Source organism: Periplaneta americana, chromosome 4, assembly GCF_040183065.1.
Source record: "Periplaneta americana isolate PAMFEO1 chromosome 4, P.americana_PAMFEO1_priV1, whole genome shotgun sequence".
Lineage (NCBI taxonomy): Eukaryota > Metazoa > Arthropoda > Insecta > Blattodea > Blattidae > Periplaneta > Periplaneta americana.
The window spans coordinates 159,197,005-159,217,600 of NC_091120.1; the positions used below are offsets into that span (position 1 = coordinate 159,197,005).

Genomic DNA, 20,596 nt, shown 5'->3' on the forward strand with positions numbered 1-20,596 from the left:
TTACAGATATCCTGCTTTATGATTCGTCAAAGAGAATTGTCTGGTGTGGTGAGATTTGAGTCTCGTGATGATCTTGTCAAAAATGAAGGAAAGTTCTCTGATTACCGATGAATCCACCTATCTGTGAAAAGCTAGATAAAACGCACTTTCATTCTCATGGCGAAATGAGCTGGTGCGCCATTTTGCTGAAGCCACACAATGTCAGGTATGTCTTTCCTCTGGAATTCAGGAAGCAACCATTCGTTAATCATATGGAAGTAAGTCGTCTGATTCATTGGACATCGAAAAAATACGATAGAGGCAGTTGATCTGTTACCTCTGCCCAAATCATAACATGTGGTGGATTTTGTTCAATTTCTTGATAAAAATGTGCTGAATTCTCCTTGGAAAATAAAGAGAAAAGTTCAGGTCTTTATAACTTCGACAAATAGCACATTCATTGGAAAAAAATAACTTTCCTTTTTACCTTCTCTCTTTGGGAAATGACAAAGAAGCAAGTTACATGCTTCTTCGCGCCATTTTAAGTCCAAATCTGATAGCTCACTGTGGCACCACAAATGCCAAGGAAAATGAGCAAACGGATCTGAAGATGCATCCGTCTGTGCAAAGATCGTGGAGGAATATATGTGGATGTTTTTTTATTCACAACAGCCAAAGATGAGACCGCTTGCCCTTTTTAACAACAACTACTCTAGATCGAATGTGAGGAATTGAAAAATCTTTATTACAAAAAAGAACAATTAGAATCACAGTTCGAGCAAAGCTTAGAGAATCTTGTAGATCGTCTTCTTTTTTAAATTAGAACTTATGACCTTAAAAAATCAGTACATACATTCTTTAGTAAACTTAGTCTCAAATGTATATACAAGATGATTCTGAAATAATGCGACAAAGTCCTTGATTGCAAAACATTCACAAAAACTAAATTCACATATCTGGATTACATCAGTATGGTAGATTGAAGAGTTAAATTACGTCACCAAGAAAGAGGAATAAATATTTAGTTGAATAGTTAATTTAATATACGAATGAATCAGAAAATCATTGTTTTTATTCATTGTCAATAATGAACAGGCAGCTGGACATCATGCACCACAACATCTGGAGCCGCAGTGTGGAGGTGACTGAACAAATCCTGCACCATGACGACGAGAACGAAGACAACTGCTCCCAGCTGTCGGCCCTCAACCTTGCCCACAACCAATTCACCAGTGTGCCAGTGGCACTGCCCTGCCTTGCCGTCAATCTGACTAGGCTTAACCTCAGCTACAACAGGTAATAGGGCATTGCAGAACCTTATTGTATTTTCCTTCTCTTCTTTGCTTTCCCCATGTTCTCCTTGTATTCCCCTTGTTCTGGTTATATTCCTCTTGTTCTCCTTGCTTTCTCCATGTCTTCCTTTTGTTCTCCTTGCTTTCCCCATGTTCTCCATGCTTCCTCCTTGTATTCCTTTTGTTCTCCTTGTATTTCCTTGTTTTCCATGTACTCCTCTCATTCTTGTGTTCCTCTCATTTCCTTATCTTCCCCTTGCCTCATTGCTGTCCCTACATTCTACTTGTGCTTTCTCTTGTTGCCAGGGTCAGTTGAGAAGAGTCAATGATTTAGCTTTGAAGTTTTTAGTAATGGGTAGTAAGAATAAAACTTAAGTACTTTCTCAAGCTTTGTACTTATGAGTATGAGCACTTCCTATGACTATATACTCAAAACCATTAGAACATACTCATTTTCGTAAGAATAAAGACATTCTACCTAACGCGAATATATACTCATCTCAACAGCCTTTTTGATCATTTAAAAGTTAGTATATACTTGTGCTACCTATCGTCTTTGTCCACATCGCACCATGATGCTTAGTTTTTTTATAGACTTTCACATGCAATCGGCATGCTGTAGTGGTTTGTCTTTTGCTTTTAGTAAATTTTGATAATGGATAAATAAGTAAATAGATAGATAGATAAATAAATAAAGATATATATATATATATATATATATATAAATGAATAAAGAATGAATGAGTGAATAAATATGAAAGAGAGAGTGAATCAGATAAGTGACGTTAATAAAACAGAAAACAAGAAAATAATGCTGGGAAATCGTCATTGCGGGATGTTGGATGGAGATTACAATCCATTTCTAGAATTCCAGGTATGCTAATTGTATTTTTTATTATGGAGCAGTTATATATATATATATATATATATATATATATATATATATATATATATATATATAATTTTAAAGTTACAAGTAATTGTATTTTGCAATTCAAATTTTACAAAATAAACTGTAATTGTTAATTATATTTCACAATACAATCTAACCTTATAATTTGATAGCCATTCATATTTTTATAGGTCATGTTTTTTATGAATAACAAATACGTGTTTAACCAATTCCACATTCACTTTTGTGAAGGGTTAAAGGCTTCCAAAGTTCACGTCTTTTTCTGTATTTTTCCATGAGGCACTACATCGTTCATAAATTCTGCCATTTTTTTTTTATTTAAATTTAAACTGAACACACATCAACAGATACTCAGAATTGAGCCTGGTACAAATCATACTCAGAATAATATGAGAACTAACTTATAAAAATGAGAATATACTGGCTTTTATTCCTGTCAATCATGAGTATATATTCTGTACAAGATGGACACTTGAGTATATTCTACTATGCTTCCATGTTATGAGTATATAATAAAAAATGAGTAGGTACTCAAATGTTTTTATTTTTACTAACATGAGTATTTACTAAAAAAAGTCCAGTAGGCTATATACTATATACTCATGTTTGCTCTTACCACCCAATATAAACGAACCAATGAGTGATTCAGAGTTAAAATCGCTCATAGAAATATTGTTCATATTTATATTGCAAAATGCACAAATTTCGCATTTTTAGTTGGTCACATTATTGTAACAGATTTAAATAAAAAAAAATTGTAATGATAAATGAAGGTATGGAAATAAATCTATTTTGGAGGCATTTGACAATAGGCTTACTCTTTAGGTATTGTTAATTATTTCAGCCTCCGCAGCATGAGTCACATCACATCATACCCGAGTTCCCTGAAGCAGCTGGATCTGTCACACAATCAAATCTATTGTTGGCCCAGTCTGCCACAAGTGGAAGGGATCGACAGCATGGAGCAGGCATTGACAGCGTGTTATGCTCCTGTGGACTGTGGAGGCAAGACAGGCAGCAAACTCCCTGTATTGCCAGGTATTCCTTTCTTAAAATGGATTATTATTAATACCTGGGCAAAGAATTCACATTATGTACAATTATCTGAAGATGAAACTATATAAACTGCATAGTTGGTATGATTTAACTCTTTATCTGCTATTGCTAAGTGAGAAGTTCGTTTAAATTAGTCTGTTTTTACAGTATCTATCGTTTTTCGTTTTTGTACAGTCTGCTGCAAATCAAACGACACTGAAATGTTATTTAATTGCATTGGTACAGTATGTGTTCAAAATGTGTACCATCACGTGCTACACATTGTTCATAATGTTTCTGAAGCTTATAGAACATGTTGATGAACAAAAGTTGCTGTAAGGACACAAAAAATGACGTTATCTTCTCGTGTAATTCGGGACTATTTGTAGGTGGGTCATCTGTCTTGAAAACTGATTCTTTCAACATGCCCCATATATAGATCGTCTGGTTCAAAAGTGCGACAACTCAAAAAAACAAGTTTTGAGATATCTTCAGTTGAAAGTTTCAAATACGAGTAAATCACCTACAAAGGAACAGATTTCTGGTTCATAATCACGACAATTAGAAATGAGTCAGTATTCAGACGAGTATATCACAATCTTCCAGTTCATTATTAATAGATTTCGAAATGTACTAATAATGAATTAATAAAGTCCATAGTTATAATTACTTTTAAAGCAGTTTATTTAGTTTTTTTCTTTTTGGTTGTAAATATGGCTTATCTCAATATTGAATCGGAAAGAGCTCCGAAAGGGGCTTTCAGTAGTATAAATAACTAAAAATGGCAATTTTTCAGTTGTCGCACTTTTGAACTGGACGATTGCTATAGACATCTGGGCCGTGAGATCCAGGGAGCAGGAAGGGTACAGGAATGGAGTTCCACGAGAAATTAGACGGTCTCTGAAGTGTTGTTGCAAGTGACTCCCCTGGGGGTGGGCTGTAGCTCCATCTTGCTGCAAGTTTCTGGTGCGACAAAAATGGCCCAAATCCCGCACGAATGTGGTAATAATGAGGTCTCTGTAGAGTACCTGGTTTACCATTTTGGATTCTGTGTAGCATCCTCGCCGAAATAAGGGCCCAGTATTCCATGATCAGAAATAGTGCACCAAATCGTAACCCGTGCACTGTGCAGTGGTTTCTGTATAACGACATCAGGCCATTCAAACTCTAAAAAACGAGTTGTTTGTCAGTTGATGTAGCCATCAAGGTGAATATGGCTTTCATCTGAAAACGATATGTTGCAGAAGAAATGTGCATCCTGACACATCATGGACAGCATTCGGCTGCAATACTGTAATCGGGGTCATTTATCCCTTTCTGTTCAATGCTGAGCAACTTGAATGTGGTATGCAAATCCACCCAGCTCTTCAAACATCTGCTGAACAGACCTTTTGCTCAAACGATGTTTCAGTGATGTTCGTTGTAGACTACACTTTTGGGACTGTAACACCTCTCTCTCCCTCCCTCTCTTCCTCCCTCTCTTTCTCGTTAATGTACTAGTAAATTTTGACTTTTTTAGGGAGACGGTCTCTGCGTAGTGCAATTTTGAATGTTGTGTGCTCACACCGACGTCACCTGCGACTGGACAATCTCCGCACTCTGGTCCTGGCTGACAATAATCTGGCACGAATCCAACTCTCAACTGATGATGATGGTGCCAGTTCTATCTCAGAGGAGGAGGAATCTGAATGGGTGAGAAAAGTATTTGCATATCTACTGTATCTGTCTGCTAGTGTTCCACTTCAGTCCCTGTATTGTTATCTGTCTATCTCTGTGCTCTTTATCTGTTCGTCAGTCTCTATCTGCAGAGTATTCCTATGTAGACCGGTTCCAGGTAGTCATGTTCCATTAGCTTATATGACGGTAGCGTGAAGCACCTGCCTGAGGAAACTAAGCACTAGAGGGTGGAGTGGGAAGGTCTGCATAAGTGTAAGTTGACCTGTCCATACTCTGGCATATGACCACTCACTGCCCGCCAAAAGATTTTGTTAGGTAGAAGTTGAAGTGGGACCAGTCTGCATAGGAACTTCCTGTATTTTTGAGTGCCTTTCTCCTAATGTCATTGTCCATCTCCCTGCTTCTCTCAGGCTCTGTTTGCCACTTTCTGTCTCTCTGCTCCTGTTAGTCTCTCTGTTTCTGTGTGTTTGTCTCTGTCTGTTTTTTTTATCGTGTTTCTGTCTTTGTCTAGGTTTGCCTCTGTTTATGCATTTTTCTGTGTGGGTACGTCATATCTCGTGGATATTGAAATTGCTGCGCTTAAGTGGTCTAGTTCCATGTTAAGGTACGGTCATACGTCGCTACTTTTGCAGCACTGCAGTACAAAAAACTGCGCAACTCTCGTACTGCGACGTGTGAACAACGGTGCAACTCGAAAAGTAGCGGATGCCGAACCTGCTGCCCGCTACTTTTTCATACTGCTCGCAGCTTAGAAGTAGCGACATGTGAACAGGGTTCTCAGGGTTGCAGCTGCAGCATTTTTGATATAGGTTTTGTTGAAACTTTCGCTGCGGTTGCAACCAGTGTTACCACCCAAATGTGCCAATGATACTTTTATTGTTTGGATATATTTTAATGTTAGATGTGATGAAAATAAATTATTTGTAACAGTTATTAAATACACAACACAGTCTGAGCATAATTGCTGACGATATAATTATTTTTTTTTATTTTCTTTAGCGTAGTTCCAAACAGGAGGGTTGCCAACATTGATTACGTGAATATGCTGTTGGTTATTATTTAAGTATATAGGCGTTTTTAAAAGCTTTTTAGTAAAAATAATGTCAGTTTCTGAATACTAAATACGACAGAAAAGCAAATAATAGATAAGGAAGCTTTCACATGAGTTTCTTAATAATGCGAACATAACCACAAAATGTATATTGAGAAGTCAACACTGAGATGGAAACCTGCAGCATGACTGCGGCTCCAAAAGTAGCGCCTTGTGTGTGAACAGACTCGCAACCTCCAGTTGCAACTTTTGCAGCACTCTGGTTGTGTAGCACGAAAAGTAGCGTGCAGTGCACTACTTTTGGCTTACATGTGAACACGACACGCAACTTTTGCAGCTGCAGTACAAAAGTTGCGCAGCAAAAGTAGCGACGTGTGACCGACCTTTAAGAAACCATTTCTTTGGCAGTAATTATACATTTTAATATTTTTGTGTTAAACAAAATCATACTCTTCATAATTTGTTACTTTCTGTAGATTTTTTGTACATAAAAGCTAGTGTTGTGTTTTTATATGAAACCTTTCTCATACCCATATTATTATAAATTTTTCACTTGTCTTTATCACTTTGTCCATGTGCCAGCCCTCTACTGAGGGAAGTGTTGTAAATATATAAAAAAAAAGATCTTGAACTGAAAAAAGCTGATTACTTTCATTGATTAAAGTTCACGTTAACACTTTGTTTGTTAAAAACATAAAATTACTTAGTCACACGTTAAAAAATGTTAAAATTTTAAAAAAGGTATATACCTTCGACAGACGGCCCGTTTCGACGTGATGTTACGTCTTCATCAGTGTCTCTTGAACTACTGGTGCTCTTGAATTCTGCGATGTGCATTTGTCGATTGTAGGGGTGGGGGTATGTAGCTGTTATGGTGGGGGCTGGTTGTTTGTGTGTTATGACGTATCATGACGTCGAATAATGTGTGGGTATTGAACTGTAATTGTGTGTTAAGTATATGTTGTGGGTATGTTATTGTATGTTTATATATTTCGTATTGTTCTAAAATGTTTAACTGTGAACTTTTTGGTGTGATGTGTAAAATTTCCATATCTGTTTCTATATTATTGTAGTTATGATTATTGTTGATAATGTGGTCTGCATAATTCGTTGTGATGTAGGGTTTGGTTATAGCTTTAATATGTTCATTATATCTTGTGTGAAAGGATCTTCCTGTCTGTTCTATGTAAAATTGTGGGCAACTGTTGCATTTTAGTTTGTAAACTCCAGTTAAATTATATTTATTTGAATGTTTAATGTGATTATTTAGATATTTCTGTGTTGTGTTATTTGTGTTGTATGCTATCTTGTATTTTACTTTTTTGAATGAAGTTGCAATTTTGTGAGTATTAGTATTGTGATATGTTAATGTTATGTATTTATTCTTACGTGGTGTTTGTGTTGGTTTGTTCTGTTTTTGTTTTGCCTTTTTTATTAATGTGTCTATTATGCTAGGATTATATCCATTGTCTTGTGCTATATATTTTATTGTGTTTAATTCTTCAGTGTAGTTATCATTGTTCATTGGTATATTAATTAATCTGTGTGTCATTTGTACGGAAAGCTGCATATTTATGTTGTATGGGATGATTTGATGAATTGTGTATGTGTGTTGTGGTTGTAGTGGATTTCATGTTGTCTCTGTATTTCACAGGACGTACTGAGTTCCCCCACTGGGCAGAGTAAAAGTCGCCTCATGTTTCCAAACCTAAGCATGCTGGACATCAGCAACAATCAGCTAAGGGAGATTCCACACAACATCCACGAGCTCAACAATCTTTCTGTGCTCAACATCAGCGGAAACTTGGGTTAGTTCGTGTATATGATACACCTTAGATTCTGTAGAAGTAGTTACTTCATTCTATAATATTTAATGGGAGAAGAAATGATAATGGATTATTCAAGGGAAGTTTGGATTAGAGCATCTTCAAGTAAAAATAAGAACAATAAAAAAATTCGACAGGTGCATAGCTTTACTATGCTGCGTATCTTTGCGTACAACTATGTATGTGTGGTGCGAGAAATGAAACGAGGAGAACAAGGAGGATACAAGAATAACGGAGAAGACAAGGAAAACCAAGGGAAATACATGAGAACAAGAGGAAGACAATAACAAGGGGCATACAAAGAAAACAAAGAAAGACTAGAAGAAAAAAGAGAAGACAAAAAGAATAAGAGAAATAGGAGAACAGGGGTACCAAATATCTTACTATAATAATACCGGACAGCTGTATACTAGCAGCATTGGCATGAGTGCGAAATATCGCGGACCTGACATCTAGCAAAGCAGGATGGAATTACTTCCACATATACAAATATTAACATAGCGGGATTCTGACTATTGTTTAAAACGTGAGTTACTAATGTGGAATAATATATGAAACACTTAAGAAATGTTGAATAATATTTAATGTAAAATTATTATCTTATAACAAAGCTGCATATTATGAGAAATATTGCATACTTCATATTACTTTCCGTAAGTAATTGTTACATATTTTTTCTTTGGTTTAGTGAGACAAAATCAATTCTGATATTAGGAATGAATTTACAATAATGCTTTATATACGCATTGCTGACAACTGCAAAGATAAAATTGATAGTAATCTGATGCTTGTAATAATTAGTAAAGCCATGTGGACAACAAAAAAACTTAATTTGATAAAACCTTAAAATTTCCGATACATTTTAACTTCTATTCATTTATTAGATCTAGATAAAAAAGCTAATTTGTGTTTTTCTATCAACACAAAGAAGGAAGAATTAGCCTACTAAAGAATGTTGTTGACTCACGTTTTATGATCCCTCGGAAATCGAAAGTATGATTTGGAGCAATTTGTAATACTGTAATTTTGTAGCAATTATAAACAGCACATAATATACACCCTGACATTTTAACACAGCACTAATTAATAAAACTATTAACTACCCCAGCAACAATATACATTGCAGTTGATTACAGCTTGTTTCACGAGTATCACCACACTGGCCGCCTAGGTAGCAGCACCAGCGTTGTTCGCACGTAAAATTGCTAGCTGTCCGGTATTATTATAGTAAGGTATTTGGGGGTATCACGAGGAGAACAATGGAAATAGGAGAACAAGAGTGAGATAAGGAGAACAAGAGGGAAATAAGGAGAACAAGAGGGAGATAAGGAGAACAAGAGGGAGATAAGGAGAACAAGAGGGAGATAAGGAGAACAAGGGTAACAAAAGAATAAGGAGAAAGCAAGGAAAACAAGGGAGAGGGTTGCATTTTTATGACTCTCAGTTCCCAAATTACCTCCTCATGATAGACCATGTGAAATGGACAGACAGAATAAGAAATGAAGCTATGTTAGAAAGAGTGGGTGAAGAAAGAATGATGCTGAAACTGATCACGAAGAGAAAAAGGAATTGGTTGGGTCATTGGATGAGAAAAATCTGCCTATTGAAGAATACAGTGGAAGGAATGTTGAATGGAAGAAGAGTTCGGGGCAGAAGAAGATATCAGATGATTGACGATATTAAGATATATGGATCATATATGGAGACTAAGAGGAAGGCAGAAAATAGGAAAGATTGGAGAATGCTGGGCTTGCAGTGAAAAACCTGCAATTTGGCAGAAAACTATGTATGTATATATGTATGAAAAATGTAGTTCTAAGCAAAAAATAATTTAAAAAATGAGATGAGAAGAAACAAACGAGTAAGATAGCCTCTTTCACAAGATATAATTATATAATATTTTTCCAGCAGCAATGGAAAAGTCAAACCAAAAACCTTTGTTGTCATGTTATCTTTGTTATTATCTTCATTGCCATATGATGATCATTATAATTATAATTGTAATGATATACTGTAATCAGTGCTTTTTTTCTGGAAAAAAGCTTACCGGAACTCTATCACTCGATCACATTATACAACAAAAACGTAGGTTTAAAAATATTAGGCCTACATACCTTACATTACAATAAGTTCCAAACGGAGCTCATCGATTTTAAGCATAACGGAAATTTTGCGATTTCGAGCTATAGTTTCAGGATCAATAACGGAAGATGGCAGCACTACATTGCATGAGTTACTTTTGCACCAACGATAATAATGAGAAAATGTAAACTCTTGGACTCGGCAGTGGCGGCAATTTTAATTTTCAATTTTGCTTATAAAATACATCTCGTTGGAATTTGTAATGGCAAAAAGTTTACCGGAACACGTTCTGGACTGTTCTGGCTGAAAAAAAGCACTGACTGTAATTATAATAATTTTACATGGAACCGGATCTTTCCCTAAAAAAGGCATAATTTTAATTTTCTAAATTTAACTGTCACTGTGGTCTAATGGCTAGAGCACTGGCTTTATAATCCTGTGAACCTCTATTCGATTTCCGGCATACCCCTGTTTTATAACTCTTGTTGGTGAAGCCTGTGGTCCAGGTAACACAGGGGTTTTCTCCGGAAGCTCCAGTTCTCCTATGGCATCCCAAGAAATCTTCATTATCTCATCTCATCGCAGGTGTAGCATAGATCAACCTCCTATGGTGCACCCTGATCAGTGTCAGTAGATGTCTACACAACTGGCTTGATTAGGTGAATGATGTAGAGTCAAGTACCCGCCTTCAATAAAAGAAAAGTTTCCTCTATTGAAATTTGCATATTAAATCCTGAAGAAATTCTTTATAATTCATGTACAGCTCAATGTAAATTGTTTTCTGATAGCAATAATGACTTGATCGTCAACAAAGAATAATGTATCAAGACAAATATTTTGATTCATTTGGATTTCAGCATGAAGATTTTGCAGCATAATATGTATAAATAATTTTCTTATAAAATATGTATCTCTTAATTACACCTTTTTAACTAACTTTTTTGTCATTTGTGTGTGTATTATTCTGTCATGAAAAATATGCATAATTCTTTGTGTTATTGACAGACATCTCCGAGCTGCCACCTCAGATGGGACTGCTGTCGCGTCTGTGGAACCTGAATACACGTGGTTGCAGTCTTCAGGAGCCCCTGAAGTCCATGATCGACTCCAAGAAGTACAAGACGATGGATGTGATTGGATATCTCAAGTCTGTGTTAGAGGATGCACGGCCATATGCTCGCATGAAGCTGATGATCGTGGGTGTCCAGGGCATTGGAAAGACGTCCCTTTTGGAGCAACTGAGACAAGAGGGTTTTGGTTCCTACAAGAAGAAACCTGTAGAGGTAAACAAGATTATTGCAGTCATCATATGCCAGTCCTTTTCTCATTTGAGTTACTAAGATGACTGGGTCCACCGCTGTGGAGTAACAGTTAGCATGCCTGATGGTGAAACGAGCGGGCCTGGGTTCAGTTCCTCTTTGGGACAAGTTACCTGGTTGAGGTTTTTCCGAGGTCTTCCCCTCAACCCATTAAGAGCAAATGCTGGACTCATTTCGCTGGCATTATCACCTTCATCTCATTCAAATGTTATGTAACCATATCAGTTGAAAAAGCATCGTAAAATAACAAAAAAAAAAGCGACTAGATTGTATTACTCTATAATATTGAAATTCTGTTACGAAATATGCACTAGGAAAGAGATGAAATTGTTCCAAAGTCCCAGACATAATAGACATCTTAAAGCTTGCTCCTACTTACCAGAATCGAATTGAACAATTTTTTCTCACAATGTATTTAAATGGAAGATAGCAGAAAGTGGTGTGTCAAATCGAACCGAAAGAAATGGAATTTATGAGCTAGAATATTTTATTTCACTGCCGGAACAAAATTTCTTTTTTTGGGTATGAACGTATGTTCTTGTGAAGTCTTCGTGAAAAAACATATAAGCCATATCCATTTTTGGTAGTGTAATTTGATTATTGAAAGTTATTGCTGAAATAATATATATACAGAAAATTAAATACAATAATATAAACGAAGAAAAACTAATACATTTTGTTCAGAATTATCCGCTATTGTGTGACAAAACACAAAAGTACTAGGGTAACAACTATTCCTGTGATAGTGATAGAAGTGAAATAAAGTAACAGAAACATCAGATGAATATTAAAATCCAAGGAAGCACTGTAGAACGAAATTTTGTTTCGTCTCTCAGAATTTAGTGATTTAAAGTAAAAGTTTCCCCATGTGTACATCTGGTTAAAATATCATGAATCCAGTATTTCCTTTTCTAGTTTTGAATATTTACTTTTTCTCTTTCCGCCTCTTCACATAACTATGCTAAAACCATTATGCAATCCACTTTAATCTTGAATACACTTTGGTTCGATTCCACTAGATATGAGTGGCGACAGACGTTTTGTTTTGATTTGCTTTGTTTCAATTCCGCTAAGTAGGAGCAGACCTTTAGTCATTAGTGACATGGGTTTTGGCAGTGATCACTAAGAGAACTGTAGTTCTGAAACTTTATCAGGCGAATTCAAATAAATATGGTGTCATATTTTTATTACATTAATTAAGTAGTTTTTGCAAGAACCACCATTAGCTCGTCGTCCCTATTCTTTACTTTGTTCGTTTCTCACTTCTTAGTAACGTGACAGTTGAGCCTGAGACATACAACCTAGAACTAAAGTGTTCATCATCTTTACGTAGGACATTGCAGGCATTATCTAAGACAACAGCATTTTAGATGTTCTGAATAAATGTTCATATAGGTATATGTTCTACAATGATTCTTTAACCACAGAGTCTTTTCAAAGTCGACACTATGATATGATAAGATAATACGACGATCGTCTGGAAAGTAGTACCTGTTTGCTCATCATACCTGCAGAGGTGATTGAACTCGTCCAATTGAGGTCAGCCAACTCGCAGTCACGTGTTGGCCATACACTGAGTCATCGTATTACGAGTTTTGTTGGTATTTTTTTAGTAGGTTATTTTACGACTCTGTATCAACAGCTCAGGTTACTTAGCATCTGAATGAGATGGTGATAATGCCGGTGAAATGAGTCCGGGGTCCAGCACCAATAGTTACCCAGCATTTGCTCATATTAGGTTGAGGGAAAACCCCTGAAAAAACCTCAACCAGGTAACTTTCTCCGATCGGGATTTGAACCCAGGTCACCTGGTTTCGCGGCCAGACGTGCTAACCGTTACTCCACAGGTGTAGACTTGGTGTTTCTGTGACTGTTTAAAATGAACAAAAAAAAAAAAAATAGAGAATCCTGACACATATTGTGCAACACTGAAGCTATTATGACAGGCCATTAACAATCGCAGGAGAGGCCTATTGTTTAGTGGTGTGATCATTTTCGAAGATAATGTCCGACCTCATGTTACTACAAAATAACCCAGTTCCTTCAAATTTTCAAGTGGGAAGTTTTTGATCATTCACCCTACAGTCCAGATCTGGACCCTAGTTTCACCTTTTCACGAAACTGAAAGAGTTTTTGGGAGGAAACGCTTTGTTTGTTCCAGTTAGAAGTTCATTGACTGGGGTTATTTTAACTGCTCCAGTTATAAATCTCAAGTTGACATACTTCAAGTTTGTTAATTTTATCATCAGTTGCAGATACGAGTATCAATAGTTCACCTACATTTCTGAGTATAGGCACAGTCTAGTATATACAGTCACGAAGCTTGAGTTTATGAGGGTATTAGGAACAATAGACTGTGCAGGTACTATTTCGCATTGTCTATGTTGAGGCGATTGTAGCGATCCTAGTGGTTAGCAACTATCTATGGATGCATATTTGCTACGTATTGAGCTTCGTGACTGTATATACTAGACTGTGGTATAGGTCTGATGCATATGTTATAATTCTCTCTTCAGGAGATCTATAGAACTACCCGAGTTCGATTCTGCACATTATTAAATGTGTCCTCTCATGTATAATGTGAGACTGGCTTCTGTAACAAACACTGTGGTGTCCCTTTGTTTTACAGCATTGGGCAAAGCGAATGGGCAATAAAAACATCAATGTGAAAACTTCACGTGGGACAAATATGTCTACAGTTGGAGTTGACATTGGTGATTGGGTGTATGAGAAGAAGATCCGTGGCCAGTCTTCCTATGGGCCTGTTGTATTCAGGTATGAAACAGGAATATGTTCGTCTAAGTTCACATATCTGTTAGTTGTGAAGTCTTCCTCATACGTTTGTACAGAATATTGCAAATATGCCTGTATAAATTCCCATCGGTTTTCTTAACAGGCATTCACAATAGTCCTGATATTCAGAATGCAGGGATGCAGACAGTCTGGGTGGGTAGGTGAGGGAATGGATGGATGGATAGATAAATGGAGAGATGAGGTGGTGAAGAGTGTTATGGAGAGATGGAGAGAGGAATGGAAGGATGAATGGAATGTTGGAGAGAAGGATGATCAGATGGATAAATGGGTGGATAGATGGATAGAGGAAGATAGAGCTATATCTCCAGGGTGCGAATTAAGATTTCTGATGAGAGAATAGAATCCTAGATAGAGAATACCATACATAAAATTATAAGTATCCTCATTCGATACGACTCAACGCTTGGTTGCACTGAGTTGCTTGTCTTGCATCTTGATCATAATAATAATAATTATACCCATGAACAGGCTTAAGATAAGATGTGTAATTCCTAAGTTACTGATTGTTGTCAGCTTGCTGGTGATGATAATTCGTCAATATTATTTTCTTTGCTTACTTTATACTTTATAAAGTATACTCGCATTAAAACAATTATATTTTGTGAAGGGGATAGAAGTTATCCCTGGCAGGGATGTTAATATGAATTTATGAGAGGGGGATAACTTTCCAACAGGGGGGAAAATCCTCCCCATCCCCTCCGTTAATTCGCATCCTGTATATCAAGAGAAAGATAAAAGGTTTTGTGATATCACCTATCAGGCAGAACTTGTTGATATCCTGCTCTTTCTTGAAGCAAAATGTGACTTAGCTAATTGGTATGTAATGTTGTCTGGCAGAACTTGGGATTTTGGAGGACAGCGAGAGTATTATGCAACACATCAGTACTTTCTGTCCAAGAGGAGCCTATACCTCGTTGTTTGGAGGATTCCTGATGGACAGCGAGGCATCAACGAGATTCTGCACTGGCTTGTTAACATTCAGGTGAGCACTGTGTCATTTTCTGTCTTCTGTTTTCATTTTGTTACCTAATTGTTGTCAAGTATCAGACCACACATATACACAACACATCTAACCACCCCATACAACACAAACATGCTGCATTCAGGACAATGGTACACAGATTACTCAACATACCCATAAGCCAACAACACTACAATGAAGAAGTGAACATAATCAAATACATAGCACAAGAAAACGGTTAAAATCCAAACATAATAAACAACATCATAAGAAAGACAAAACAAAAGCTTAACAAACAAAAAAACACACAAAACACAACACGAACACAAGAAATACATCACACTAACACACGAAAATAAAAGCACACATAAGATCGCATCTTCATTCAGAAAGCAGAAATACAACGTAGCATACAGAACAGAAAACACATTACAAAGATATCTCAACACACAAACAACACAAACAAATAAATACAATCACACAGGCGTGTACAAACTCGCATGTAATAGTTGCGACAAGTTCTACATTGGACAGACAGGCAGATCATTCCAAACACGCTACAAAGAACACATTAACGCAATATCCAGAGGACACAATACATCTACATACGCCGAACACATAACTAATGCTAAGCATACATACAATAACATAAATACAGACATGGAAATCCTACACATACAACCCAAAAACCAAAAACTCAACATACTAGAACAATATGAAATATACAGACACACCAAAACACACCCTAATCAAATCCTCAACACACAGATCGACTCCACTTTTCAATACTTTTCAACACGCAAACGCATCCCTACAACAGGCAGCGAAGTCGAGATGACGCCGGGATCTAGTAGGCTCTGATGATGGTGTGAAGGATGCACCGAAACAGCTGTAAGCCACACGTTGTTATATATAATTTAACACTAGTAAGTTTGCCATTTAATCAATCATTTATATTTAAATGTTAAAAGTAGTGTACGCAAGATTCAAGATGGATAAAGGAAGTGTTCCATATTTTTCAGGCACGGGCCCCCAACTCGCCAGTTCTGATTGTGGGCACCCACTATGACATGGTGCGAGAGCACTACCCTTCATCCACTTCTGAGGATTTGCAGCAACTCATACGGGATAAGTGAGTACACAGGGCACAGTTTTACTTTGACTAAAACACGGACTATTAATAGACCAGAATAAGTTGTACGTTATACCAGAAAGGTATATGAACCATGTCCCGTGATAGTCTGGCTCATTCTTTCCTCAATATTTTTTTTTTCTCTCTTTTTCCTTCCTTAATTTTTTTAGGCAGACATTCCTAAAAGCGATCGTTCAATGCTAGGCAAGCATGTTAAAAATTGACTATTATCCTGTAGTGTGGGAAAAGTATTTCAACACTAGTGCAAAAAGTACTTTTAAGACTGACTTTCAATTGTTTGCACCGAATGTTAATTGTTCAGCACCAGATATCAAATGGCAGCAATCGCAACTGAACCATAAAGTAGTTCAAACAATGCCAAGTTAGTGAACTGCTAGTTTATTAACATCTTACTCTTAATCTTGTTCTTCCCTTTATCATACCCTCTGCCACTAGAGATGATGTGAAGAATAAATTACATTTCTGAAGTGAGAACATATCTATGACGAAATCGATATCTTCTTTTGTATCATAAACGAGAATGTATCAAGCCCAGACGAAATTTGACGTGGTTGAACACAGTTGTTGAATTTTTCCCAGAACCCAGGACAGGCTTATCACAAACACATATGCAATGAGACCTCATTAGCCTAGGCTCACACTTAGTAATCAGGAATCACCTATCTGTTAAAGATTGTCAGGAAGATTGTATTTATAATATAAATAATTTTCTGTTGTGTGACAGGTTCATTAACATTGTGGATGCAGAGAAGTGCGGGCTGCCCCGTGTGCTGGACACAATCGAAGTGAGCTGCAAAACTCGCCACAACATCAAGCTGCTTTGCAACCTTATTTACGATACAGTGTTCAGCCTGCGGCCTCCAGGTAAAATTAAATTTATTATTTATAATGATGTGGACGCTGGGAAAGATGGTAGTTAGAAGAATTGAGTTTTAACATATCAAGAAATGGCCTATAAATTTGGGCTCCCATGTTCTCATTCTAAGGTATACCATAAATCTATGATATAGGATTCCTTATTCTGTTGATACAAGTTATGCTAGTGATTTTTATTACTATTACAATAATACATAATTTTTTTTAGATTAATTCTGAGTATAAAGAAGATATTTAAATCTTTTTAATTAATTAACTAGTGGACTTACTCGTGTTAATTATGTAAGATTTGTACGGCTTACACGAGTAAGTCCACTAGTTAATCAATTAATTATATTCAAGTGTTAAAAGTAGTGTATGCAAGATTCAAAATCAGGGGCGTATTTTGCGGGCTACCGGTGGTAGCCCAAGGAAATTACAAAAGAAAAAGTTTATAATATAACATAATGTAATAATTTTGTATTATTAGTTTTACCATAGTAATTAAAATTAAAGTAATTGTTAGATATATTTTGTGTAATAATAGGGTCAGCGGTAGCCCAAACCCTTTAACCAGTATACACCACTGTTCAAAATGGATTAAATCTTTTATAATGTATACTCTGCAGTAATATGTGCTGGGTTGCAAAAAGTACAGTGATAATATTTTAATGCCCACGTGCATCAACGTCTGTTAGTGTAACCATCGGTTAAAATTGTGACCTAATCCCCGATTAAGCATTTTTACGGTGGATCGACCTCGGTTACGACTTAAATAGGAAGTTAACCACAGTAATCTCTAACCGGCCAAATATGAGCGGTTAAAGGAGATAACCAGCGATTAGTAGAGCAAGTAAAGCAAAATGGCGGCCATAACCACAGGTGATTATTTCGAAGACGATTATTATTGTGCAGTACTTGAATTACTTGGATAGAGCATGAGCGTGAAGGTTATTTAGTGGAAAGAGAGAATTCTTGTGAGCAATTAGGTGACAGAAAATTTCAGGAGGGATTTCGTTTATCAAAATCTACAAATGGATCAATTGAAATAACACAAGAACAATCATATTTCTCCTACGGATCGGCTGCTTATATTACGATTCTATGTAACTATTATTTTCTGTATTTTAAGAGGGAATACTCGAATACCAGTATCTCTTTCTCTATGTCACTGGCTGAACAAAGAGAGGTTATGGATGGATCTTAGGATAATGCACAATTCCCTGGTGTAGTCCAAGATCGTACACACATTCCTACCAATTTTCTGCATCCTTTTCCTTTATGGATATTTCATCTTTTTTATATAATAGGCCTACATTTAAATCTAGTAATTAAGTCTATCGATACTTCAACCTAACATTGGGATATAATCATTTTTGGATTCAATTTTCCATTTTGTACGATTTTAACCTAAAAGTACTGAAAAACAAAGAAATGGAACTCACAAATATAACAGCGCCCAAAGGCAAACAAATGCAACGCGAAAATGTAGGATACGTTCATTTCGATGTAGAACATAGTGAGCGCAGTCGTTTTTAGACGTTGACTATTATCTTTGCAGCGGTATGGATGCTTTCCTTTAGTCATTTTGTAGAAACAATGTACCATCATAGACTTTACTCTGGTTAAATGAAGTGTCAGCTAGCCATGTTTTAGTAATCGGTGATTATGAATGGTGCACATAAATTACATTTTAACCACGGCTACTGTTTAACCATCGTTTCGTAATCTATGATTACTGCGTTTTTAATCAATGTTGATGCACTTCGCCGTAAAACTATCGGTTCGCATGTCAGTTGCTTACTGGCACGATCCCCTTGCAACTGGTCTGATTGGTTGGTTTCTTCCTAGGTTTTCCCCAGTTGTGGGGCAGATGCTGGGGTGTATGGCGAGTCCTAGATATCACGATATCAATAATAATAATAATAATAACGATGATGGCTGTGACTTTATTTTGTTTAAATTAATTTTACTGAAGTACAGTGTGTTATCTTAATACAATTTTGTTAAGAATGTCCATGTTGTAATGGTTGCAGGAAGCAAGGAGCTGCTGTTGGAACAGCGTGTTCCAGCAAGCTACCTGGCACTGGAGGACGTTGTTAGCCATCTTGCTGCAGAGCGCCGGCTCACAGGGGTGGACCCCGTACTAAATGCTGAACAGTACAAAGCTGTTGTTGCTGCAGAAATGCAGTATCGCTATCAGCGCAGTTTTCGTGATGCTGCAGAACTGCACCAGGCCACACTTTTCCTTCATGAAAATGGTGCGTATGTTTTAGTTGATTATAATGGTAATGGATGATATCAACTGACTTCATTTTTATTTGGAATTTGAAAGAATGAAATAATAATATAGCGAGTTAGAGGAAGCGCAAAGAAAGCTTGCCCATTTGACTGATGCGCAGAGAACAATATTCAGTCCTCGTGCCGCCATGCTCGTTACAGGGCTGCTATGAATCACCTAATGCTGTTTACAGGGCTCATTCGAAATCGCGATCTTGAGATTTCGTATCGTGGAGTCTACTGTGCAGAGCGAGTAGAATCCAGCGTATGCGTTAATTATTCTGTGTTTTATCCCTGATATCAAGAGTTTTATATAGTTCAAAGTGTGTTTGTTAAATAACAGAGTTCTGTATAACTTTCTATGTACTTAACAATGCCCCCCGTTTCGCTCTAAATTAGGAAGTTCTAATAAAATGTTACACAGTCAAACTAGAGAATTATTTATAACGTTCATAAATTTATGAAAAACGACCATAGTACCACTCTAGTTATCGGAACATTTTAATAAAATCACATAGTATTAGTGGTTTATTAAAATGTCAAATATCAATTAATACACGATTACATATTTCTTATAACATCTTTGTCATTTCATTCAGTGATTTTATATGTAAAAAAATTCATATTTCATAATGTTATGTTATTAGTTACTCTGCAGCAAGGTTTAGGTTACATTACATGCGCTGTGATAAATCTCACTCGCAACATCAAGCCAACAGACGACTGAGAACTGTCGACAGTTTGCCAATCGAATTGAAGTGAGGTCGAGTGCACCCGAATGTTTCCGAAAGTTCGCGCAGTTTTCCGTGGCAAGCTCTTCTTGCGTCTACTCTACGACTTGTTAGGTCGTAAGATAGGTTATGGAAATCATACAGGAATTTCAAGTTACTCTAACTTTATGGAATATTATATTACATTACTATATATTTTACGAACGTGTAAGGGAAGGACTTTATTAGTAAAGTTTTACTGTACTACATAAACAAAAAGGAGCAAAACAAATTGCTGAATTTTCTGAAGAGACTGGTAGACATTTATCGTATTTTCTCGAAAAATTTTCACTCCATTCTCACTAAAGAATAACATTTTCTTCATTCCACTTTGCAATTTTCTCTGAAATCACATATTTCTTCAAGCAAGAAATTTCAGCACATAATTGAGGACTTAAGTAAATACAGAGGGTTGTTTCCAATTTCTGATAACGACTTTGAATGACTTCATGTGCATCAGGAATCACACCAACTGAATTGTGGCAAGAGGTGACAGACCAGTAATGAGTGATTTCATAATCAGAGTGCACGGTTTTTACAGTAGCAATGCCCAAGAAAATCCAGCCTTTTTGGAAGGGGTACATAACAA

The 20,596-nt window shown here is 36.5% G+C and overlaps 1 protein-coding gene across 2 annotated transcripts in view; it reads left to right on the plus strand.

The window, feature by feature from the left end:
• The window catches only part of Lrrk (Leucine-rich repeat kinase), a 283,300-nt gene that overhangs the window by 190,439 nt on the left and 72,265 nt on the right, over positions 1 to 20,596 (plus strand). For both annotated transcript variants that reach the window (XM_069824217.1, XM_069824218.1), the window contains exons 16-25: positions 1,075 to 1,275; positions 3,029 to 3,222; positions 4,739 to 4,911; positions 7,602 to 7,755; positions 10,861 to 11,138; positions 13,804 to 13,949; positions 14,826 to 14,970; positions 15,972 to 16,081; positions 16,827 to 16,966; positions 18,994 to 19,218. In XM_069824217.1, coding sequence (XP_069680318.1) covers positions 1,075 to 1,275; positions 3,029 to 3,222; positions 4,739 to 4,911; positions 7,602 to 7,755; positions 10,861 to 11,138; positions 13,804 to 13,949; positions 14,826 to 14,970; positions 15,972 to 16,081; positions 16,827 to 16,966; positions 18,994 to 19,218 — 1,766 coding nt within the window. The remainder of the gene's footprint in view (positions 1 to 1,074; positions 1,276 to 3,028; positions 3,223 to 4,738; positions 4,912 to 7,601; positions 7,756 to 10,860; positions 11,139 to 13,803; positions 13,950 to 14,825; positions 14,971 to 15,971; positions 16,082 to 16,826; positions 16,967 to 18,993; positions 19,219 to 20,596) is intronic.